The sequence below is a fragment of the Hippopotamus amphibius genome, chromosome 14 (genome assembly GCF_030028045.1).
Source record: "Hippopotamus amphibius kiboko isolate mHipAmp2 chromosome 14, mHipAmp2.hap2, whole genome shotgun sequence".
Classification (NCBI taxonomy): Eukaryota; Metazoa; Chordata; class Mammalia; order Artiodactyla; family Hippopotamidae; genus Hippopotamus; species Hippopotamus amphibius.
This window is the reverse complement of record NC_080199.1, coordinates 77,838,846-77,863,583: the sequence shown is the minus strand read 5'-3', so window position 1 is coordinate 77,863,583 and position 24,738 is coordinate 77,838,846. Positions and strand designations below refer to the sequence as shown.

At 47.2% G+C, this 24,738-nt stretch overlaps 1 protein-coding gene across 2 annotated transcripts in view; it reads right to left on the bottom strand.

Moving 5' to 3' along the window:
• Positions 1 to 24,738, bottom strand: part of MIPEP (mitochondrial intermediate peptidase) — a 152,740-nt gene that overhangs the window by 38,844 nt on the left and 89,158 nt on the right. For both annotated transcript variants that reach the window (XM_057707017.1, XM_057707018.1), the window contains 2 exons: positions 12,041 to 12,162; positions 10,568 to 10,641 (listed from right to left, as the gene is read on the bottom strand). In XM_057707017.1, the coding sequence (XP_057563000.1) occupies positions 10,568 to 10,641; positions 12,041 to 12,162 (196 nt within the window). The remainder of the gene's footprint in view (positions 1 to 10,567; positions 10,642 to 12,040; positions 12,163 to 24,738) is intronic.

Sequence of the window (24,738 nt, the reverse complement as noted above, 5' to 3'; positions counted from 1 at the left end):
TATTTTTAGTTTTCTGATGAACCTTCATATAGTTCTCCACGTAGTTGCACCAGTTTACATTCCCACCAACAGTGCAGAATTCCCTTTTCTCCACTCCCCTCCAGAATTTATTACTTATAGACATTTTGGTGACAGCCACCCTGACCAGCATGATGCTATTTCACTGTTGTTTGCATTTGCATTTCCTTAATAATTAGTGATGAGCATCTTTGCATGTGCCTGTTGGCCACCCATATATCTTCTTTAGAAAAATGTCTATTCAGGTCATCTGCCCATTTTTTGACTGGGTTTGTTTTTTTATTATTGAGCTGTTTATATATTTTGATATTAACCCATCAGTCATATTTGCAAATATTTCCTCCCATTCTGTAGGCCATCTTTTTGTTTCATTGATGGTTTCCTTTGCTGTTAAGCTTTTAAGTTAGATTAGGTCCCATTTATTTTTGCTTTTGTTTCTTTTGCTTTAGGAGACAGATCCAAAAAATTACTACTACAATTTATGTCAGTGTGTTCTGCCTATGTTCTCTTCTAGGAGTTTCATGGTGTTGTGAATTTCATTTAGGTCTTTAAACCATTTTGAGTTTATTTTTGTGTATGGTGTGAGGGAGTGTTCTAATTTCATTGTTTTACACACGGCTGTCCAACCTTCCCAGCACCACTTGCTGAAGAGACTATCTTTTCCCCATTGTATATGCTTGCCTCCTTTGTTGTAGATTAATTGACCATAGGTGTGTGGCATTTTTTCTGGGCTCTCTATTCTGTTCCATTGATCCATATGTCTGTTTTTGTGCCAGTAACACACTGTTTTGATTACTATAGCTTTGTAGTATAGTCTGAAGCCTGGGCGGGTTATGTCTCCAGCTTTGTTCTTTTTTCTCAGGATTGCTTTGGCAATTCTGGGTCTCTTGTGGTTTTATGTAAGTTTTAGGATTGTTCTAGTTCTGTGAAAAATGTCATGGGTACTTTGATAGGGGTCACATTAAACCTGTAGACTGCTTTGAGTAGTATGGCCATTTTAATAATATTAATTCTTCCAATCCAAAGCACAGGGTATCTTTCCATTTCTTTGTATCATCTCCAACTTCCTTCATCAGTGTTTTACACTTTTCAATGTCTAGGTCTTTCAGCATCTTGGTTATATTTATTCCTAGGTATTTTCTTCTTTTTGTTGTTGTTTTTTTTTTTTTTTTTTTTTTTTTTTTGCTTTCTGATAGTTCATTATTAGTGTATAAAAAAGAAACAGACTTATGTATATTAACCTTGTATCCTGCAACTTTACAGAATTCATTTATTCTAATAGATTTTTGGTGGAGATTTCAGGGTTTTCTATATAAAATATCCTCTGCAAATAGTAACAGTTTAACTTCTTCCCTTTCAGTTTGGATGCCTTTTATTTCTTTTTCTTGTCTAAATGCTGTGGCGAGGACCTCTAATACTATGTTAAATTGAAGTGGCGAGAGTGGGCATCTTTGTCTTGTTCTTGAATTTAGAGGAAATTCATCTTTTCACTGTTGAGTATGATGTTAGCTGTGAGTTTGTCATAAATGGCCTTTATTATGTTGAGGTATGTTTCCCCTACACCAACTTTGACAAGAGTTTTTATCATGAACGGATGCTGAATTTTGTCAAATGCCTTTCATGCGTCTTTGAGATGATCATTTGATATTTATTAATGTGGTGTATGACAGTGATTGATTTGCAAGTACTGATCTCTCTTTGCATACCTGGAACAAATTCCACTTGATTATAGTGAATGATCCTTTTAATGTATTTTGGATTTGGCTTGCTAATATTCTCTTGAGGATTTTTACATCTATACTCATCAAAGATATTGGCCTGTAATTTTTTTTTTTTTGTAGTGTCTTACATTTTGGTATCAAGGTAATTGTGGTCTTGTAGAAAGAACCTGGGAGTGTTCCATTCTCTTCAATTTTGGGAAACAGTTTGAGGAAGACAAGTATTAGCTCTTATTTGTATGTTTGGTAGAATTCCCCTATGAAGCTGTCCAGTTCTGGACTTCTGTCTGCTGGGAGTTTTTTAAAATTACAAATTCAATTTCACTACTAGTGATGAGTCTGTTCAAATTGTTTCTTCTTGATTCAGTCCTGGTATGCTATATATTTCTAGAAACTTCTCCATTTTTTCATAGTTGTCCAATTTGTTGGCATAGTATTCTCTTATGATTTTTTTTTTATCTCTGTGGTATTGTTGTTTTTCCTCTTCCATTTCTTATTTTCTTTCTTTGGGTCCTCTCTCTCCTTTTCTTGGTGAGCCTTGTTAGGGGGTTGTCAATTTTGTTTACCTTTTCAAAAAACCAGCTCTTGGTTTTATTGATCTTTTCTATTTTTTAACTCAATTTTATTTATTTCCTCCCTGATCTTTATTATTTCCTTCCTTCTATGGATTTTGGGCTTCGTTTGTTCTTCTTTTTCTAATTCTTTTAGGTGATAGGTTAGGTTGAGTTTCTTCTTGTTTTTCAAGGAAGGCCTGTATTGCTGTGAACTTCCCTCTGATTTCACTGCATCACCCCATTGATTTTGGTGAGTTATGTTTCCACTTTTATTTGTCTTGAGGTATTTTCTGATTTCCTCTTGGCTTTCTTCACTGACCCACTGGTTTTTATGGTGTCCACATGCTTGTTTTTTTTCCCCCATTTTTCCTTCTGTAACTGACTTCTAGTTACATACTGCTGTGGTTGGAAAAAATGCCTGATACAATTCTGCTATTTAAGGATGGAATGTCTTGTAGATATGAAATCCAAAGAGTCTGTTGAGTCATTTTAGACCACTGTTGCCTTACTGGCTTTCTGTCTGAATTATCTGTCCACTGATGTAAGTGGGGTGTTGAAGTACAGCAACTATCATATTATTGTCAGTTTCTCCCTTGATGTCTGTTAGTATTTGCTTTATATATTTAGCTGCTCCTGCAGCAGGTGTGTATGTGTTAATGAGTGTAATATTCTCTTCCTGTGTTGCTTCCCTTTATTATGATATAATTCCCTTCTTTGTCTTTTGTTTTAGCTTTTGTTTTAAAGTCTGTTTTGCCTGATTTAAGTATTTCTACACCCGGTTTCTTGTCATTTCTGTTTGCATGAAGTATCTTTTTTCATCCCCTCACCTTCAGTGTGTGTATCTTTAGCTCTGAAGTGGGTCTCTTGTAGGCAGCATATAGGTGGGTCTTGTTTTCTTTATCCAATCAGCCACTCTGTCTTTTGTACAGAGCATTTAATCCATTGATATTTAAAGTAACTATTGATAGGTATGTACTTATTGCCATTTTCCTCTTATTTTCCGGTTGCTGTTTTAGTTTTTCTCTGGTCATTTCTTTCTATTTCTTCCCTTGTGGACTGATGATTTTCTTTAGTAGTATGCTTGTTCTCCTTTCTCTGGAGTTTCTGTACATCTGTTATAGGGTTTTGATTTGTGATTACCATGAGGTTCATATATGTTCACTTATAATTTTACCTACTTGTTTGAAACTGGATCATTTAAATTCAAACATATTCTAAAAGATCTTTTTTACTCCTCTCCCCCAGATTTTGTGATTTTGATGTCATATTTTACATTTCATGTCTATCACTTAACTGTTTATTATACTTATAGCCACTTTCACAATTTTTTGTCTGTTAATCTTTGTACTGGCTTATTTAAGTGGTTGATCCTCAGTCCTTACTATATACATTTGCCTTTCCTAATGGAATTTTCCCTTTCCTATAGAGTCTTACTTCTTTTCCACTTAGAGAAGACTTTAACATTTCTTTTGGGGTAGATTTAATATTGATGAACTCTTAAGTTTTTGCTTGTCTGAGAAGTTCTTTCTTTCTCCTTAGTTTCTAAATGAAAATCTTGCTGGGGAGAGAATCCTAGGTTGCAGGTTTTTTCCTTCAGCACTTTGAATATATCATGCCCCTCTCTTCTGGCCTGCAAAGTTTCTGCAGAGGAATCAACTGGTAGCCTTTGGGAATTCCCATGTATATACCTTCTTTTTTTCTTGCTGCCTTTAGGCTTCCTCACTTTAATTTTTGCCATTTTAATTGTGATATGTCTTCTTGCGGGTCTGCTTGGGTTCATCTTGTTTGGGACCCTCTGTGCTTCCTGTACCTGGATATCTGTTTCCTTCTTCAGTTTGGGAAGAACTTTTGGTAAGTTTTCAGCTATAATTTCTTCAGATACATTTTCAATCCCTCTCTCTTTTCTTCTTCACCCTTATAATGTGAGTGTTGGTACACATAATGTTATCAAGGGACCTCTTAAACTGTTTTTATTTTTTTATATTTGTTTTTCTTTTTGTTGTACCGATTGGGTGATTTCCATTATTATATCTTCCAGATCCCTTATGTGTTCTTCTCTATCACTAGTCTGCTATTCATTCCTTCCAGTGTGGTTTTTAATTTCAGTCACTGAATTCTTCATTTCTGACTGGGTCTCTTTCGTAGTTTCTTGTTAAAATTCTCACTGTGCTCATGTATTCCTTTCTCTAATTCAGTTAACATTTTTACTACCAATGCTTTCAATTCTTTATCTGATAAATTATTTGTTCTATTTATTTTTTCAGGGGTTTTCTCTTGCTCTTTCAATTGAGAGCACTTCCTCTGCCTTTTCATTTTGTTTACCTTTCTCTGCCTCTGTGAATATAGGTGAAACAGTTACCTAGTGTGGTCTTGAAGAGATGTTCTTATGAGTGTCCCTATGCAGATGGTGTGTGTCTAATGCCTTAGGTGGGAGCTGGAGGTGATGTGGACACAAGTCCTGTCTTTCCTCAGGGTGTGCTGGCAGTGCTCACCTTGTAGGGTGGGGCAGAGGATGGAAGGGCTGTAGCCAGGTGTGAAGCAAGACCTCCCTCCGGCTCAGTGGCCATCACTGCCCTGTTGGTTGTGAGAGGTGACCCCAAGCTGCTTGGGCAGAAGCCCTGAGGGTCAGGCCTGGGCTGGGTCTGTTCCCTGTGAGCACTCTCCCTTCTCCCTACACTGGGCCCCTTGCCGCAGGGGTGCTGAAGGGGGGGCCTGTGCAGGCTGTCAGCTCATGCTGGCTGCTGCCAAGGGCCCACGCTGTCTCTGATGCACTGCCTGTGCAGGGCCCACAGCTGTTGCCCTTGCTCTGTTGAGACACAGCCGTGGGTGAACATCCCCTTGGTCCTTCATAGCTGATCGTTGCCCTGCTTGTGGGCTGCACTGCCGAGCAGATGGGGCCCACGTGGACCCTTAGTGTATCCTGGGGTGTGTGCCATGGTGGAGCAGCTGCCGTCAGAGTTCTGGGCTTCTTCTGATGCACTGCTTGAGTAACTGCCAACAGTGGCCACCACCACCCCAACTCAGCTCTGTCCTGGACCTGGTGGCCTGTGTCCCATGGATGAGCTTTCTCTCCTGTCATGGCAGCCATAGATCCTGTGCTGTGCTGTGGAGTAAGCAGGCCTGGAGCGTTTGGTTGGCTGGGGTGTGTGCTGAGGCGGCCGTGGGAAACCTGGCAGGCACTAGAGCAGTCTTCATCCCACCCTTTCCTCCATGCCTTGGGGCTCACCTGCCCTGTGCTGGACCCTAGGACAGAGGTGCCCAGTCTGTGGCTCTCACCGCTCACTCCCCAGGGCAGGTCTCTGCCTGTGCATCTCTCCTGAGTCCCCTCCCAGGGGCACAGATCCAGACCCGATCACTTTCCTTCCCTTCCTACATCATCACAGCGTTGGTTGTACAGGAATCTTTCTGCCAGTTCCCAGTTGATCTCCACGCACAGATGTAGTTTTGATGTGTTCCTCAGGAGAGAGGCACTCCACACCCTCCTCTACTCCAGCATCTTGTTCCAAGCCCCCCACCCCCCCATAGTCACGTTCTTAATGGCACAAGAAACACCTGACCTTCCAGGTGAACTCTAACTCTGAAGTACGCATTCACCTGACAGACACCCATGATGGCCCGCACAGCACACCCGGCTGCAGGCACTGGGGACAGCGGGGGGCCCAGCTGTCTCCTCGCAGCACCGGGACTCCACTCAGGTGCCTCCCGTCTGTGATGACCTGGGAAGGAAGGCCCCAGAGGCGAGGTGCCCTTCTCATCACACCAAGGGTCGGATCAACATGCCTGCCCTTGCTGGTGCTGACCTCGAACACCTGGCGGAGGCAGCGTTTCCTGGAAAGTCACTCCCTTCCTTCCAGAGCACAGTGTGAAAGAGGGAAGTCGCTGTGCGGCCCACACTCCGGGGGGCGGGGGGGGCTGTGCCGGGGGTAGGAACCTGCAGAAAGCATCTGCAGCCTCCTGCCTGGGAGGTCTGTCCCGTTTATTTATTCAGTCATTTCCGTCAGGGTGGGCTCACGGATACACACGTTATACTTCGTGTTACATCCCAGTGCCACCTTATTCACATTCTTTGCTCAAACTGCTGAAGTTCTGGGCACGGAGAGTTCGTTTCGAGGGAGCCCGGCTCCCCTGACACACTCGGCCACCATCACGTGTGTGCCCGAGCCCCGTCGTCTTCTTGCTGCTGCAGGATGCTCCGGGCCAGTCCCTGCTCAGCCCTTCCCCCCAGGGGCTCTGGTTCCTCTAGTGGAGAAGATGGCAAACCAAGCTCCTTGGTCTCTGCTCCCAGGACCAAGGAAAGAAGTTACCATTACACATTGTTTGTACAGATCTCCTTCAGGGACGAGGGCGACCGTTTGGAATAGAAACCACAAATTTCTGACTTGTTTCTTCAATAAAAATAATATGTAATAAGTTAGAAGAGATGATATAGGATAATTATGGCAAAAACGAGTATGTTTTGAAAACCACAAAGCTCTGCAGAAATGTAAGGTATTCCGATTTTAATCAGCTTAAGGTGAGGCCCTGTGGGCTTCTAGACTTTGGTTCCATGAGTCAGTCTGGCAACACAGAAAAACAGAAAGCAGGGAGTTTCACTGAGAACTGACTCATTTATCTACGATTTCTTTTCATCTTATCTGATGTTTTGCTCTTTTTAAAACTCTGTCAAGTTATAACATTACATCTCTACTTGCATACTGCTTTTGGCCAGAAGTCATAAAGCTAAGAGTTTCTCTTCTGGAAAAGAGAACAGAAATAAAGTTGTTTAATGTTTTAAAATAACCACTTGGAACGCTAAAATCTTGGGCTTTAACCTCTCCTTTCCCCACAAGATTCTCTGAGCACAGGCTGCAGGCGAGCGCGCATGGGGTCCACGACCAGAGGCAGAAACGCGAGACTGGGCGGCACCATGCCTATGCGGCTGTGGTGAGGACCAGCCCCTGGGAACCCCCGTGACTGAAAGTGACCATAAACCAAGTTGATAGCTTTGCCACGACGTCTAAAGGAGCTTATATGAAAACAGATTGTGGAAGGTGTGACTGCTTGTCAGCGGATGTCAGCGGGAAGAGTCAGGATGTGACATGAAAACACACACACACTTTGGGGCTCACGAAGGCCTCAGATTGTGGAAGGTGTGTGACTGCTTGTCAGCGGATGTCAGCGGGAAGAGTCAGGATGTGACATGAAAACACACACACACTTTGGGGCTCACGAAGGCCTCAGATTGTGGAAGGTGTGTGACTGCTTGTCAGCGGATGTCAGCGGGAAGAGTCAGGATGTGACATGAAAACACACACACACTTTGGGGCTCACGAAGGCCTCAAGGCTCTGGCCACAGACATGTTCACGTTCTAAAGACCAACTCAGTCTCCAGTCGGACTTTAAAGCTCAACCAAGGAGGACGTGGGCGTCGGGAGGAAGGCAGCAGGGAGGAGGTGGGGAAACAGGACCTGTGCCATACGGTTAAGTGCGCAGCACAGCAGGGAGCACCCGGCAGGCAGAGAGTCTTCAGTGTGTGGGTTTTCTCTAGTTATTTAAAGGTAAGTAACACCTGAACCTAAAGCCTCAGTCAGGGCCATTTACTCAAGAGTTCTGGGTAATGTACAAAGAGAGAAAGCCGTCTAGAACAGAAGATGTAACCTCCTGCAAGTAATTCACCTTTCGTTCTCAAACTACTGAAATAACACAGCTCTGACTCCCAACAGCTGTGTCATCCCCTCCTCTACCTGTTGTGGTAGGAACAGTGCTGCGTCCTCCCTGCTCCTTACAGACTCACCACACGTTCATCTTTCTAGGGAACCATTCATCTTCTGAAACGGTTGTGACAGAAACTGTACCCGGGGTCACGCTCACCACTGCACTAAAAGCTAAAAAGTTTTCTAGTAAATATTTTTTTGAATGGCAAAAAGAATGAACATATTGTATCATCCTGGTTTATTTCAAGCAGAAACTAAGTTCTCTTGCTGAGAAATGTGGTACTGAGACCAGGAAACACTGGGGGGGTATGGAACGTACAGAGTGCAGCTCACCCCAGAAGCCTCCGCCAGCAGGAAAGCTGGATGCGGTCAGGCGTGGCCGTCTTGTGTTTAGTGGAGGATTAAGTAACAATGTTCTGCTTATAACATCCTTCTATGTGCTGTGGATGTGTTTAACACTAGGTGAGGGCAGAATTTAGAAAGAAGCGTTCTGAAGTCGAATCATATTTTGTCTCCTTTAGGGAAGCGGACCTTCTCAGGTAATGCAGTGAGTACCAGAGCTGGTAACAGCAAATCCAACTGTTTTACCACGTGACTGCCTTTTTTTTCCCCCTGAGGAAGGGAATACTTTTTTAACCACGAATTTGTTTTCCTCAAATGGCCCTTTAAGAAAAGTTTCTGTTGCTGCACGTGGATTTTCCCCGAGGCTGCCGGGCACACGGTTAAGAATCTGCACGTGGAGAGGAGGCTGCGTGTGGGGGGAAGGGGGTTCCCTTCAGACCTGATGGCGGCTCTAAAAAAGGTGAGTAGCCTAAAAATTCACCTGTGAGGTGCTTATCCTTCACAGGTCAAACGCGCTGTGTGATTTCTTTGAGCAGAGCACACAAGGAGCACAAGCACAGCACCTGGTGCCCTGCCTCCAAGGAGCGGCTTGGCGCTCATCTGAAATGTTGTCTTAAGTAAGAAAGTTAATCCAGGTGTCACTTGGTCACAGAGGTATATAACTGGAAAGTAGGGATTCTGTTTCTTTACCTTCTGCTACTTAATTCTTTACGTTTACCTAGTAAGTAGTTAAGACATAAAAAGCATCTACAAAAGATTACATTTTCATAAAAGAACGATACCCAAGAGCATGCTTATGCTCTCGTTTCACACCTCTGAGTAATTTCACCATCACTCAGGGAGGATAAACCAAGTGCCACCACAGGGAGAGCTTTCCCACCAGCACATCCGCACGAGAACCACGCCGGGGGCCTCTGCAGCTCCCGCCAAAGCGGGCTGCCAACACAGCAGCCTACCAGCCCACACGGCACGGTGCAGACCATCACGAACCAAGTGACCTCACTTTTCCCCGAGCCCACGAGGGGCCCAGGTTCCGATCATGGCCCCTGTATCTCTGCTGCCCCCACGGGCAGGACCTGAGCTGTCCCACCGTTGGTCAGAGGGTTGCTGGAAGAGTCATGAGGACAGAAAACCCATTTAAAGCGGTGCCTGGACGTAACAGGATTCAACACGGGCCAGCGGGACCAGCCAGAATAGCAGGGGCGTGACAAGCCTCCTCATGGGGAGGGTGACCTGAGGCGCGGTCACCCCCAAAGCACATGGGCTGGGCTGCAGGCCGTCTGGGTGGGCCGACCCCCCTCGTACCCGGGCCGTGGCAGCAGGCAGACCAAGCCCGGACGAAGGTGCCCTCCCAGAAAAGCTGATGGCATCAGGGTCCCCAGCGGGCTCTAGGGGTCTTGTCCCCTCCAGTGCCTGGCACGTCGGCAGTGCGCGGTCACTGGGCTGGATGGTCGAGCCGCTGCAGCCCCGCCAGCACAACAGATGTGGGCAGGGATGTGACACAGCCCCGTCCCTAGAGGCCCGCCCATCACAGCCACGAGGCAGCAGCTCCCTAAGACCGGGAGGCACCTCCTACATGCGCCTGCATCAGATACTCAGAGGGACCAGCTGCAGAGAAGTGCCAGCATCCTGAGAGCAGCCAACGTCAACTACTTTCCTTGAAATGTTTGTTCCCAGAGAACATTCTGTGAAACACCATGACGGTCACTTCCATTCACAATTCAGCTTTCAGTGAAAATACTTTAAAAATTATCCAAAACACATGGGAAAAAAGCATCGTGCTATGTCAAAGAGAAGACTGAACTAGCTTCTAATTTTTCAACAAGTAAAAAATCCACCCAGATGCCTTGGGATTTGTAACAAATGTACAGCTAGGCTTTCCTAAGGGAATAAGAAATGAGCTCATTAGGCTAAAGAAACACACTGTAACCTATTAAAATCTGAAGACAAATTTTCTGAGAATTTACAACTTAAGTTTCCTGTTACAGTGTTAGTAACATTTTGAGCGCAGAAGCCTGAAATTTTTTCACAGTCTAAATAAATCACAGTCACTAACTTGTTATTTGGGACACAATGAAACAGATGCTGAGAACAAAGTGCACAGCTGAAGCATCATCTCTTTAAAAGAAAAAAAAGAACAGAGAAAATAGGAAACAGCTTTCATTGCAGGTGACGGAGCACAAGTGCTAACACCCCCCGCCCTAGCCCCCAGGAGACGCGCGCCCTGCCCCTGCCTGCTCACCTTGCACCATGAGCATGGGCTCCCTGCCCCCGCCGTGCGCCAGCATCTCGCGGCGGTAGCGCTCCCCGGCCGCCCTGCCGAGACAGAGACAGAGACGGTTACCTTGCCTGTACCCACCCAGCCCCATCCGCCCGTGTCCCCCAGAGGAAGCCACCCTGACGTCATGTCCAGAAAAGCTGCCCTTCATCTTCTGGCTTCTAAAAATCTAATTCCGATTTTTAACCAACTCCTAAGTAGGAGCAGCGGTGGTACGTGTGCTCCAAGAGCATGACTCCATTGTTCACTTTCTGTAGCCAGCACGCTCTTTCTAGAAAGGACTGCTGAATCCATGTGTCTTTAGGCAGGAAATTTTGTGAGTGTGGTCTCTCATCTGAAACGTTGCGAGCACTTCAGTATCAGAAACACACTGACATCAAATGCTAATCCTGGTTCCATCCTGAAGTGAGCACTGTGGCGACGTGCGCCCCGAGGCTGGGGACGCGGCGCCTGAGAGGCCCTGCCCAACTGCAGCTGCGCTGCCCCGGCCTCCAGGTCCTGGCCGACCTCAGCTCTGCTGCCTGGCTTCCAGCCTGGGGACTTTTCAGAACTGGGATCAAAAAGGATCTTTTGATAGAGGTTAGAAATTTTCTAGTCCACTGAGTACTTTTACTAGCTTGCTTTTACATGTCCATAAAAGCAGCAACTGCATGCCTAGGCGAGAGTGCATACAGAAACAAGATACACGCACTGGGGATACACGCATTTAAAGTATGCGGTTTTCCAGTAAAATGTGATTCCTTTAAACAAGATAGGATTTTGCTTATTTTATAGAAATCTTCAGTAAAAAGTAATAAGCCCCAGAACTGATTTACAGTACTCAATGTTGGCTTTAGAGCCTTTGAAAATAATAAAATCTAAAAAGCAGACCAAACATCTACAGTGTGCAGAGGGTGGAAGACAAAATAGCTTGTGGGTACCAAGCTGTAAAACATTTAAAAATTCTATTACATCAGATTCAAGTTCAAAAGATCCTAGAATTGAATGTGATTATCAACTGCTGAGAAAACCCAAGCCTTTGCCAAAAGACATGAAGAGCTGGGGCGGGGGGTGGGGAGAGCGCGGTGGGGGGAAGAAGGGAGACCTGGTTCTCATCTTGGTCCGGTTTGTTCGCTGTGAAGCCCTGAGCAAATCACCTACCCGTGTGAGCCTCGGTTTCCCGCTCTGCCGAGGCTGCTAGGACTAAGGGAATAACCCGCAGGGATGCTCGGGGGCCCCGTCCAAGCGGCCACGAGCCTCAGCCCTGCGCACATGAGGCAGCCTGAGCCGCACGATCAGGGCAGAGGCAGAATGCTCTGAGCGACTGTGAGGCCAGGTCGTAATCAGGGGTCTGCTGTCAAAGGAAGGTCCTCCTAAGGACCGGAAGCTGCAGCCCCGGGAGGAGGCCCAGCCACGCAGCAGCCCCCGTTCCCAGCCACGAAACCCCCGTCTTATTACCTGTTGAAAGGATCCTGGAGAAAGCACTCCCTCCAGACCATGGACGCCACTGCCCGGGACATCAGGTAGGAGTAGTACTTGGCGCCATAGCCCACAAGGTGACTGAAGCGCAGCTGCCAGGCCTGCGGATGGAGAGGCAACAGGAGGCGGTGAGACTGCGTCCGGCGAAGGGCGCGCACAGGAGCCCGCAGACGCGTTCCCTGTGTTTCACCCTGGAGGACGTCCCCCTTCACGCTGCGAGGGGCTCCGCGAGGCCCCTCAACACGTGCATGCTGAGCCCCAGGACCTCGGGAGAGACGGACTGTGGACACGGCCTCTACCGTGAGGCTGCTGGGCGGCCCGGGGCCACCAGGGCTGGGTGCCATGGTCCTCAGATGCCAGGCGAGACCCCGTGAGGGCAGGGCGGGAAGGTGTGGACCCACGTCTGGCAGAGACACAGACAGAGGACCCCAGACAGGTGGCGAGAGCACCGGGAACGGAGAAGCATGGGGTCCCCTGATCCTGGCCTGCGGGGAAGCCTGGCCACGGGCCTCAGGAGAGGGCGCCCTGGGCCTGGCACTGGGCACGCCGTTCTTTCTGAGGACACCCGCTGCTACTCTAGGAAAGGCCACAGGAGTTCCCAGGGAAGAACACCCTTCCTCTGGAAAACTCTTTTCCTACAAATACTGTTCTTTCTCTGGACCTAAAAACTGAAAACAAGTGCATTCTGGTTGGTTCACAGGAAGAGGGTTATCCAAGCGCAAAGGCACAAGCCGCCCGCAGCAGCGTCAAAGCACCACTGCTGGAAAAGCCAGAATCACAGAAGCCATCTGCAAATGACATGGCTGCAACCTAAAAATGTCTATTTGACTGAAACAACTCTGACATGCAGTAATACTCTACTGTCTTCATGTGTGCTTTAGCTGACAGTAAATTTTTTGAAAAAAAAGATTGAAGCCTCAGTTTTTCAACTAAGGTAATTATTATCTAATAAATCTTTCCACCCCCTGGAAAATAAAGTATAATCATCGTCACAAATGTTTCACTAGATAAACAATTTCCACCTAACTGATTAAAGCCACAAACAACAAGCAAACAGACGGTTCCCTGCTGACCGCGGTGCGGCAGGTCTGAGGACAGCGCGGAGTCCTCCACGCAGCACACGGCCCCCGGGCGGAGTCTCAGCGCCCAGCGCTCTGAGTGCGCGCGGTCTGGGCTGGAAGGGAGGCGGGGCTGGCTCTCAGACGAGCCTGGAACACTGGGACGCCTGGCTGAGGGGGCTCGAGCCCTCGGGACCCACCATCCCCCTGGGGGGGCCCGAGCCGCGTCCCTCCCTCCGCAGGGGGTGCCTCGCCCGGCCTTCTGTGAAGGCGAAAACCCAGGGACGGGGCGCCACGCGTCGGGGGGTGGTCCCTGACTCCACATGGCCACCTCTGGTGCTGGGCGGTGCACGCACACGACTGTCACGGTAGCCAGACCGGGACCCTTCCCCATCACCCCAGGGACAGGTGCCGCCACCCAGCAGAGCAGAGCGGAGGTGCCAAGGCCCTGGCAGCTCAACCCCAGCCGCGCCCGGGAGGACCCACCTGGAAACCTGGACACAGATTCCGCGGTGTCCGCCTCACACCCACCTCCCCGGCTGGATGGAGATGTTGACGCAGGACGCACGCCTTGCTGTCTTGTTCTTCAGTTACAGGTTTGAGTTCAGCGCTACACCCTTTCCACACCTCAAGACATGCTAATAACTAAGTCACAGCACCTGACGCCCCTGATCAGCGGTCTGTGTGTCGGTGGCACACTAAGACCCGCAGTTCCAGTGCTCTTTAGCCACGGAAAGCGGACTCCCGACAGTTCAACCCCACGGGGAGCCCTCGTTACCACTTCACTCACTCATCTGGAAAAACAGAAGGCAGCATCTTATTTTAAGCTCTGGAATTATGACCGCCTCTTCCTTTTATCTCCGCGTTTCCTTCTTCTGAAGGGACCTTTGCCAGATGAACAAACGTTGTCACACGCTGAAGCACCAGGTGAGGATCTGGTCCTCAGAACAAAGGGCTCAAGAGCCTCTGCAGTTTCTCTCTTGTTCTGACTAGAGGTGTGGACCGTCCAGTCCTGACACGATCCCACCACCTGTCTGTCTTGAGTTAGATCATCTCAGTGACCCCGTACTTAAGACAAAAACGCGGGGCAGCAGCCCCGTGGACGGGGTCACCGGCTGGAACCCTGGGGACCTGAGGCCCTCCAAGAACCCTTACCCCTGCGGGACCTGGGTGGGGATTTAGGCCCCGGGGGTGGCCTCTGGGGCCCAGGGCTGTCCAACAGCTGAAAGCCAGCAAGCAGTCGGCTCCCGCAGTCCTACAGCTGCACAGAGAATTCTGCTGAGAACCCGGCTGACGCGGCCAGGCCCCCCGAGAGACCTGGGCCCGGCCAGCACCCCAAGTGCAGCCTCACGGGGCCCTGATCCTGGGGTGCAGCCTCGCCAGGCTCCGCCTCCTGACCGGTGGGAACCGGGAGCTGTGGGCTGCTTTAGCCACGACGTCTGCAGTGATTTGTTGCCCAGCAGTAGAAAACGAACACCATCAGCTATTTCAAAACACGAGAGCCGTGTTCAGAAACACTAGTGAGGAAGAAACTGAAAATATGGAAAGGACATCCGTATTTATTAAATGCATATCCTGTGTCTTCATGAAAATCTTCTGAGGAAGGTATTTTTATAAATACTTCATAATTTGTAATAAATATCTTATCAGCTTATATTTTACAGCAGACTCAAAAGAGTGGTTTGGTCAAGGCTGTGGGTAGAGACTTGCAGCATCAGAACCGCCGCCTCCCGCGCTCAGCTGGAGCCAGGCCGGTGCCGCTGCTCCCGGGCCCCCTCCCAGCTCAGGTGGCTGTGCACCTGCACACCTGCACCTGGATGTGACTGGAGAGGACGCCCCACCAGGTGCCCCGCGAGAAAGCGGCTCACCCCTCGAGCTCCTTCCCCTGCCTGCTACCGCTGAAGGAGTGAGAACCGACCCACACCCGGGCGCGGGTAAGCCACGTGCTGAGGGCCGCCAGCCCGGGGGCCCCACCCGCTCACCTCTGCCTTGCTGGACAGGAGGAAATGAGCTCTGTCTCGCTTTTAAATCACTGTATTTGGCAGTCGTTGTCACAGCGGCTTAGCCTGCACTCCAGCTGACGGTCACACAGGGTGAGAGCCGCCGCTCGCCTGCTCCTCGGCACTGCACGCCCCACGCACCTAATTATGGGGCCTGCCGCTCCTCTGAATGTGGAAGTGGTGACCATCTCGACGTCAAATCCCTGACCCCCAAACAGATCCCCATGCCACGGTCCTGTGTTTGATGAGACACTTACAACGCGTAAGTTAATTTCCATCACGTCGGCTTCAACACATATCAAAACATACCTCACAGCTATTTTTACAGCTAAAAAGGAAAGCCCCTATACAAGCTGATATAAGAGTAAGGATCAGAATAAGTTAAAATGCTGACATTGCTGGACCTGGGGGAGGACCCGGGGGACGTGTGGGTGGCTCAGCGCGGACAGCTGCAAGAAGCTGGCTGAAGCCTAAGGACACCAGTCCCAAGTGTAACAGTCAGTTACAGTGGTAACACTGCTCTCCAGTGTATAGAAACAGGCAGCAGCCACACATCCCTCTCTATGTTACCATAAAAGCCTGAATAGTCTCCACAGTGCCAATACGAGAATTTTATAAGATCTTAATGACAACTGGAAACCATCTTCTCTACTAATGGTAGACTTACGGCTTATTTTAAGGAGACTGGACCCAGTCTCATAAGAAAAAATTACTCCTAACTAGCTGACTAAATCTCTTTAGGCAATTAATAGTAACACGAAACATTAACTCAGTTGGTAATTCTATTTATATATAAATATTGGGGGAAAAAAGTTCTGCAAGACAAAATTTTAAACCCCTGGAAAAATACCAGTGTGTATCTATCAAAAGCAAATCCATGAGCAGAACAAAGATGTAACTGATTCAAATGGAAATGCATTTATTAGATGAAACATGGGAAGGTAACGTTACTCTAATTAACTGTGAAAAGCAGTAAAGAGAGTTGGAAACAAGACATGCTGGGCTCTTCCTTCCTAATCAAAGCTCCTTCACGTTGGCCTTCCCCTCGCCGGTAGCATCTCAAGGAAAATGGCAGATCCTTTATTCCAGAGCGACTCGTGCAACAGGGACTCCCCAGAAAACGCGGGGCTCTGTGCTCAGCAGGGCAGCCCAGGAGAGCAAGGGGAGCCCCTGCAGGAGCACGACACAGTCAGGCAGCTCTGGTGTCAGTACCTTCACCAGAAGAGGGACAGCAAAACAAACACAGCTCACACAACGGCGACAGTAAGTCCACACCTATCAGTAACGACTCTGAGTGCACAGGGATTGAATTCGCCCATCAAGACACAGATGGGCTGAATGAACCAAAGAACAAGACCCAGTAACACGCTGATTCCGCTTCAGTCTTTCCAAGGAACTAGAAAAAGAGAACTTAAGCCCAAAGTCAGCAGAGGGAAGGAAATAATCAGAGCAGAAATAAATGGAGACTATAAAGACAACAGAAAAAAAAAATCAATGAAACTAAGCTGTTTTTTTGAAAAGTTAAACAAAACAGACAAACTTTTAACTAAATTCACTAAGAAAAAAATGCACAAAGGAGTCAAAATTAGAAATGAAGGAGGAGACACTACAAAATGATACCACGGAAATACAAAGGATGGTGGCTTCCCTGGTGGTGCCGTGGTTAAGAATCCCCCTGCCAATGCAGGGGACACGGGTAGGAGCCCTGGGCTGGGAAGACCCCACATGCTGCGGAGCAACTAAGCCCGTGCACCACAACTACTGAGCCTGCGCTCTAGAGCCCGTGCTCTGCAACAAGAGAAGCCACCACAGTGAGAAGCCCACACATCGCAATGAAGAGTAGCCCCTGCTCACCACAACTAGAGAAAGCCCACGTGCAGCAACGAAGACTCAACCCAGCCAAAAATAAATAAATAATAAAATAAATCTTAAAAAAAAAAAAAACCCCACAAAGGGTCACAGGTGACCACTATGAACCATTAGACACCACCAACAGGGCAGCCTAGGGAAGGAATACCCGTAGAGCCCGGAGAGGGAAGCACAGGAAAAGCCTCGTGACTCGGCCTTGGTGAGGACGTTTTAAATTTGACACCAAAAGCAAAGGCAATGAGCAAAACTAAACACGCAGGACAACATCAAACGAAAAAGCTGCTGTACAGCAAAGGAAACCATCCACAAAATGAAAAGGCAACCTACGGAATGGGAGGAACTATTTACAAATTATATAACTAATGAGGAGCTGATGCTCAAAATATATAAAGCATTCATACAACAGAAAGCAATCTGCTCACAGGGCCAGAGGATCCGAACAGACGTTTCTCCCAAAGGAGACCAACGGACGGCCAACAGGCGGACGGCCAACAGGCGGACGACAAGGTGCTCAACGCCACACTCACCTGGGGGATGCAAGCCCGACCACCACCTCACACCCGTCACACCGGCCGAGTGATACACGTGGTAGAACAAAACAAAACAAGAAGAGGGGTCCTGCTCCTGACTTCATGACTGGGCCGTTCAACAAAGGTGCGGGGAGCGGGGGGGTTAACACAACAAAGGGGAGGGTGCTTCCTGGACGATGGGACTTTCTGCTCGTGCACGAGACACAGACCTGAACTCCTGGGGGGGCCGCTCTGGCCTCCACACCGCGTGGGGGGCGAGGGATGGGACCGGCTGGGACAGAGGCTCCTGCACCTGGAACCCTCTGATGCCAGCCAGGGCTCACCGACTTCCCGCAGCGCTCGGGCAGGGGGCCGGAGCCTCCCCCGCGGAGCCCTGACTGCCCTGCCGGCCCGCTCTCTCTTGCGGGGTGGGGGGCGCCTCTGCTCCGCGCTCCTCCCCCAGAGAAGCCTGTGCGGCTCCCCCCACTCCCCTCGGCCTCCACCCCAGGGACACGTCCCCGCGGGGCCTGCTCCGGCGGGCGGCGGGCGCCGTGGGGAGGCAGGCGGGCTCGCGGCCTCGGCCCCCGTCTCCTCACGGCAGGAGGGCGCGCCAGCCGCCTCCCCGGCGCTCGCCCGGCGCCTCAGCGGGGTGCCCGGGGCCCTGTGTCCCGCACAGCAGACCGGAGTCGGGCCGCGTGGCCTCTGTGCCCCCTCCGCCCTCCTCCCCGCTTCCCTGGCCGCTGGTCAGCACCGGGACTGTCCTCGAGGACGGGCTGGGGAAGGGGATTTATGGAGGAGCGGATGAACACACACACACTATGTTCAAAATACTCTTCCAGTTCCAAAGCGTCTCCGCAGAGAAAACTGGAGGCCGTCCCGCCCTCCCTGACCTCCCGCAGCCCCTGCTGTCCACCCTGGCGGCAGCGGCCAGGACACGGTGGACAAGCACGCAGGCTGCAGTCACCGCCTCTCCGCGCCCAGGAGAGCCCTCGTGGACGCTGGGGAGGTGGACCCTAAAGAAAGGGTCCCCTGGATGATGGCACGTGGCCAGCGCCACGGGGATCCTCCCCTGACCGCGCCCACCTGGGAGGACTGCCGCGCGTGCGGGCAACACACGGGGCAGCGGGGACGCAGCCTGCATGACACCGGCCCCGCCGCGGTGGCTCCGTCTGTCAGCCCTGACCTCACCCGCTGGGCACCAGCGTGGCATCCTCAACAGACACTCACAGAAAGAGGGTACAGAGGGAGGAAAAGTAGAACCAAACTGCTGTAATCTAGACGACTGACACCTGTAAATCCAAATTCTCTTTCTACAGTTTCAATAATCCCTAAAATTATAAAGATGAAAACAAACAGGTAAAAAGAAAAAAATGAGTGTACTGACCACACAACCCGAATTTATGAAGTGACAAAGCAAAATTAAAACTGTTACTGATTTTCATTAACCTCTCACAGGATCAGGCCAAGGTGCACGGGTGACACTGAGCCGTGCCTGACTCTGGGGCAGATTACTCCCAGTCATATTTTGTCCCTGAAACTTGTGAAATCTTGTGTCTGTACAAAAACCTCTTCAATGAAGTGGCTCTTACCTATCAGCCCAGTAACCTTACATGGTATTTACCCAACTGCCTTGGTTTGAATAATTGCTACTTTGCAAACTTATTTTCTAATCCCCACGGTGAAAGATGCCTCCGGATCACATTAAAAGTACCTGCTATTAACTTTCAATTGTGTTGCCTACGAGGTACAAAAAAGGTAGACGTGTTTATGACATAAAGAGTGGCTGGAAGAAGAAGAATCTCCCTCTCTCTGTTTCATTTCCCCCAACATCCCCCACCAAATGAGTGAAAAAATATATATTTTGTTACGATGTTTGCTTATTCTTTTAAGAAACAGTAATTTTCCTATGTCCCTGGGGTATTAAGCAATAAAGTATTATTTAAGAAAAGAAAGAAAAACAAGAAGGTAGACGTGTGCAGTGAGGAAATGTGTCTCACTAAGGTGAGCTGAGATTGAGCTACAAAGAGGAGAGAACACCCTCCTGGCCAGGAGCACGCTGTGCCCACCCTGCCCCGCCTCACCGAGGAAGGCGGTGGGTACCCGCCAGCACTTCGCCGGCAGCAGCACAGAAGTGCAGCCCAGGGCCCACGACGCCGTGTCACCTGCATGTCCTGTCACCACCTGCATCTCAGACCGAGTAACCAACAGGCATGAAATATGTGACTGACCCACTGAAATCACCTGGGCTGCCTGCTTCAATCACCGTGTCGTCAGTGCTCCCCAATTATCTCGAGTGAAGAATTTCCAAAATTCCTGATGCAACAGCTTTTAGCAATTTCTTACCAAAAAAAGCCATTATATTTATGGTTGATACATATGGAAAACTGGGTACTGGCCAACAGTGCACATTACTGCAACTCAAAACAAGTGTTGGATAAAAAGAATCAGCACCTAAGTATTATTATAACTTTTCATGTAACCACAGTGTCAACTAGCATTCTTTGGCAACAGTATAATAATAGGAGCTACAGGTAGGCTTTCTTCTCATCTCCTGAGTTGCAAAAGTTCAAGGGTCAGCTGTGAGCGGTGGCTTGTTTAAGGCTGAAACGGACTGATGGCCTTTTATTTCCTTCTAAATCGCTAGGGTACTAAGTCTCACTCTATGTCACAACTGCCAGCACACTTTCTGCGGTAGCTGACCTCCAGCTGGCCCAGCAGTTCAGTCTCCAACCTCACGGGAAGGAGCACAGCCCACCAGTGGCGCCCCTCACAGCCTGCCCTGCCCCTGGGCGGATTCACTCTGTTTAAAAATTTGGGTAAAATTCACACACCACGACATTTACACTTCTAAGGTGATTTTTAGTATACTCACAAAGTTGTGCAACTGTGACCACTATCAAATTTTCATCATCCCCCAGAGAAACCCCTTGGCCCTCAGCACGCGCTGTCTCCTCCCTCCCCAGCCCCTGACAACCAGTTCTACCTCCGGTCCCTGTGGATCTGCCGCTTCTGAACATCTCATATAAACGGCATCGTGCGGTACGTTGCCTCTTGTGTTGGCTTCTTTCACTTAAGCATACTGCTTTCAAGGGCCATCCACGTCGTCACAGTGTCAGTACTTCATTTCCCTTTATGACCGAATATTCCACTGCACAGATATACAATATCTGTTCATCCGTTCATCTAAATGTCGAGTGAAGGATATTTGGTTTGCTTCCACTTTCTGTCTATTATGAGTAATGCTGCTATTAACATGAGTGTACAAACTTGGAGGCAGACATATGTTTTCAGTTCTCTGGAGCGGAAGTGCTGGGTCACAGAGAAACTCTGTTAACTCTGAGGACTGCCAAACTGTTGTCCAAACCTGCTGCACCATTTTACATTTCCCCCAGAAGTGTGTTAAGGTCCCAATTTCTCTACGTCCTTGCCAACATTTGTCATCATCTGTTTTTATTATATCCATCCCAGTGGGCAAAAAGTGGTATCCTTCATTGTGGTTTTGATTTGCACTTCCTTAAGGATGCATGTTGCTGGGCATCTTTTCCTGTGCCCCTTGGCCATTTGTGTGTCCTCTTCGGAAAAATGCCTACTGAAACCCTCTGCCCGTGTTCGGCTGGAGCTGTCTGCCTTTTGTTGCTGAGTTGTAGGGTTCCTTACGTATCTGCAGACTAATCCCCATCAGGCATCCATTCTCCCATTCTGAGTTGTCCTTTCCCTTTCCTGAGGTTGTCCATTGAGTACAAATCTTTAAATTTTGATGATTCCAAATTATCTTTTTAGTCTTTTTGGTTGTTTGTGCTTTAGGTGTCAAATTTAAGAAACCACTGCCTTGTCCAAGATCACAAATCATCACATCTAATGAAATGATCGTGTAATTTTTATCCTTCATTATGTTAACATGGTGATTACACTGCCTGATTTGCAGATGTTGAACCATCCTTGCATCCCTGGAATAAATTCCACTTGATCTTGGTGTGTGGTCCTTTTAATGTACTATTGAATTTGGTTTGTTAATATTTTAAGGATTTTTTTGCATCTGTGTTCCTTAGGGACACTGGTCTGTAATTTTCTTTCCTTGTGTCCTTGTCTGGTTTTGGCGTCAGGATAATGTTGGTCTTGTAAAATGAGTTTGGAAAGTGTTCCCTCCTCTTCTGTTTTTTGTAAGAGTTTAAGGAGGCTTGGAACTATTTTTTCTTTAAATGTTTGGTAGAATTCACAGCGAAGCCCTCTGGTCCTAAGCTTTTGTTTGCAGGCAGAGTTTTGGTGCCTGATTCAATCACCTTACTAACCAGCAACTGGTCTGCTCCAATTTCCTATTTCTTTGTGATTCAATTTTGATAGGTTGTATGCTTCTATGAATTTATCCTTTCTTCTAGGTTGTCCAATTTGTATATAATTGTTCATAGTCTTCTTCTGGTCCTTTGTATTATGAATCGTAATTTCTCCACTTTCATTTGTAATATTGAGTTCTCTTTTTCTTAAGTAAGTGTAGTTAACAGTTGTCTATTCTGTTTATCTTTTCAAAAAACCAGCTCTTAGTTTCGTTCATCTTTAATACTGTCTTTTTAGTCTCTATTTCATTTATTTCTCTGTCATCTTTGTTATTTCCTTTCTTCCTCTAACTCTGAGTTTAGTTTTGTTTTCTTTTTTTATTCTTCTTCTAGTTCCTTGAGGTATAAAGTTAGGCTGTTTGAGGTATTCTTCTTAAATGTAGGGGTTCATGGCTATAAACTTCCCTCTTAGAACCACTTTTGCAGCATCCCATAGGTTTTGGTATGTTGTGCTTCCATTTTTGTTTCAAGATATTTTAAATTTTTTCTTTTGATTTGTTTGACCCATTGGTTTTCCAGGAGTATGTTGTTTAATTTCCACATACCTGTGACTTTTCCAGCTTTCCTCCTGTTATTGATTTGTACTTTCATGGCATTTTGGTCAGAAAAGATACCTGGTATGATTTCAGCCTTCTTGAATTTGCTAAGACTTGTTTTGTGACCTATCATATGGTCTATGCTGGAGAATGTCGCATGTGCACTTGGGAAGAGTGCATACCTTGCTGCTGTTCAATGGAATGTTCTATGCACACGTCAGGTCCAAATCTGGTATAAAGTACATTCAAGTCCAACATTTTCCTGCTGATTTTCTGTCTGTCTGAATAATCTATCCACTGTTGAAAGTGGGATGCTGAAGTCCTCTAATAGTACTATAAGGTTGTCCATCTCTTCCTTCAGATGTGGTAGAACGTGCTTGAGGTATTTAGGTGCTCTGATGTTGGGTGCATGTATATTTATGACTGTTCTATTTTCTTCATGAACTGACTGCCTTATCATTATAATAATAACCTTCTTTGTCTCTTGTTACTGTTTCTGGCTCACAGTATCATCTGTGCGATAAGCACAGCTACCCCTGCTCTCTTGTTTTCCATTTGCATGAATATCTTTCCCCATCCCTTCACTCTGAGGCTCTGTGTGTCCTTAAAGCTGCAGTGAGTCTTTCGTAGGCAGCAAACTGTTGGGTTTTTTTTTTTAACGCTCCAGACACTCTATGCCTCTTGGTTGGAGCATTCAGTCCATTTACATTGAGAATAATCATTGATTGGTAAGGACTCTTTAATGCCATCTTATTTATTGTTTTTCTGGCTCACGTGTAGTTTCCTCATTCCTTTGTTCCTTTTCTTGCTGACTTCCTTTGTTTTTTGTTTTTTTTTGCTGACTTCCTTTTAATCTGATTTTCTATAGTGTTATGCTTTGATTTCCTTCTCTTTATCTTTTCTGGAGAGAAAACATTTATGCTTTATGGTTACCATAACTTTTACATAAAACATGTTATAGATATAACTGCCTATTTTACACTGAAAACAATTTAACTTTAATTACAGAAAAACATTTACTCTTTTCTCCGGAGACTTTCTTATATGTTTTTAATGTCAAAATTTACATCTTTTTATGCTGTGTATCTATTAACAAATTACTGTAGCTACAGCTATTTTTAATACTTCCGTCTTTTAACCTTTATACTAGAGTTAATGCCATGTTTCAATATTAAGAGTATTCTGAATCTGATCATACACTTGTCTTTACCAGTATGTTGTATATTTTCATATGTTTTTATGTTAGTTATTAGCCTCATTTCATTTCAGCTTGAAGAATTCCTTTTTGGTTTGTTGGTTCAAAGCAGATTTAGTGGTGATGAACTCCTTCAGCTTTTGTTTATTAGGTAAAGTCTTCACTTCTGAAGGACAGCTTTGCTGGGTGATATATTCTTAGTTGGCAATCTCTTTCAGCACTTTGAATATGTCATCCCATTCTCTCACTGTCTATAAGGTCTCTATTGACAAGTCTGCTGATAGCTTTATGGGGTTGATTCCCATGTATGAGAGAATTTTTTCTCTTGTTGCTTTAAAAATTCTTTGTCTTTGATTTTAGACCATTTTATTATTATATATCTTGGAGAAGATTGTTTTGGGTTGAAATTTCAGGGCGACCTATTAGCTTCATGATCTAGGATGTCCAGCTCTCTCCCTAGGGTTGGGAGGTTCTCAGCCACTGGTTCTCTACGTAAGTTTTCTACCTCTTTCTCCCCCTTTTCTCCTTCAGGTGTCTGACAGTGCACACATGACTTTCTTGATGGTGTCTCACTAAGTCTGTAGGGTTTCGTCAGTCTTCCCTACTCTTCTTACTTTGGTCCTCTGACTGGACACTTTCAGTTGGTCTGTCTTCTAGCTGATTGCTTCTCCTGCTTGGTCAAGTCTGCTGTTGAAGCTCTCTATTGAGTTCTTCAGTTGTGTTTTCTATCTCTTTGTTGAACTTTTCATTTTGCTCTTGTATTGTTTTCCTCTGTATCGTTAAATTACTCATCTATGCTCTCTTTTAGTTCTCTGAGCATCATTAGAACAATTATTTTGAGGTCTTTGTTGGGCAATTCCTGGATTTGCATTTCTCTGGGGTCAATTACTGAGACCTGAGGGCATGTGTGCCAGTGGAGGTCAGCCCCAGGGGTCTAGGCTGGTGTCTTGCACTCACGTAGCCTCACAGGCCTGAGCTGCAGTTCCCAGACTCCACCGGGAGAGGGGTCCAAGAAGAAGTGGGGAGGAACTCAGGTGTCAGGGCCCATGCACACCTGTGAGGGAGCTCTGGCAAAACCTGCAAGGTCTGTGCTGTGCTGTTATTAGTTTCTTTGGCAGCAGAACTTGCTGGGTTTGTGTGCAGAGCAGGCCTGAAATCTGCCATCACTCCTGCTGTTCA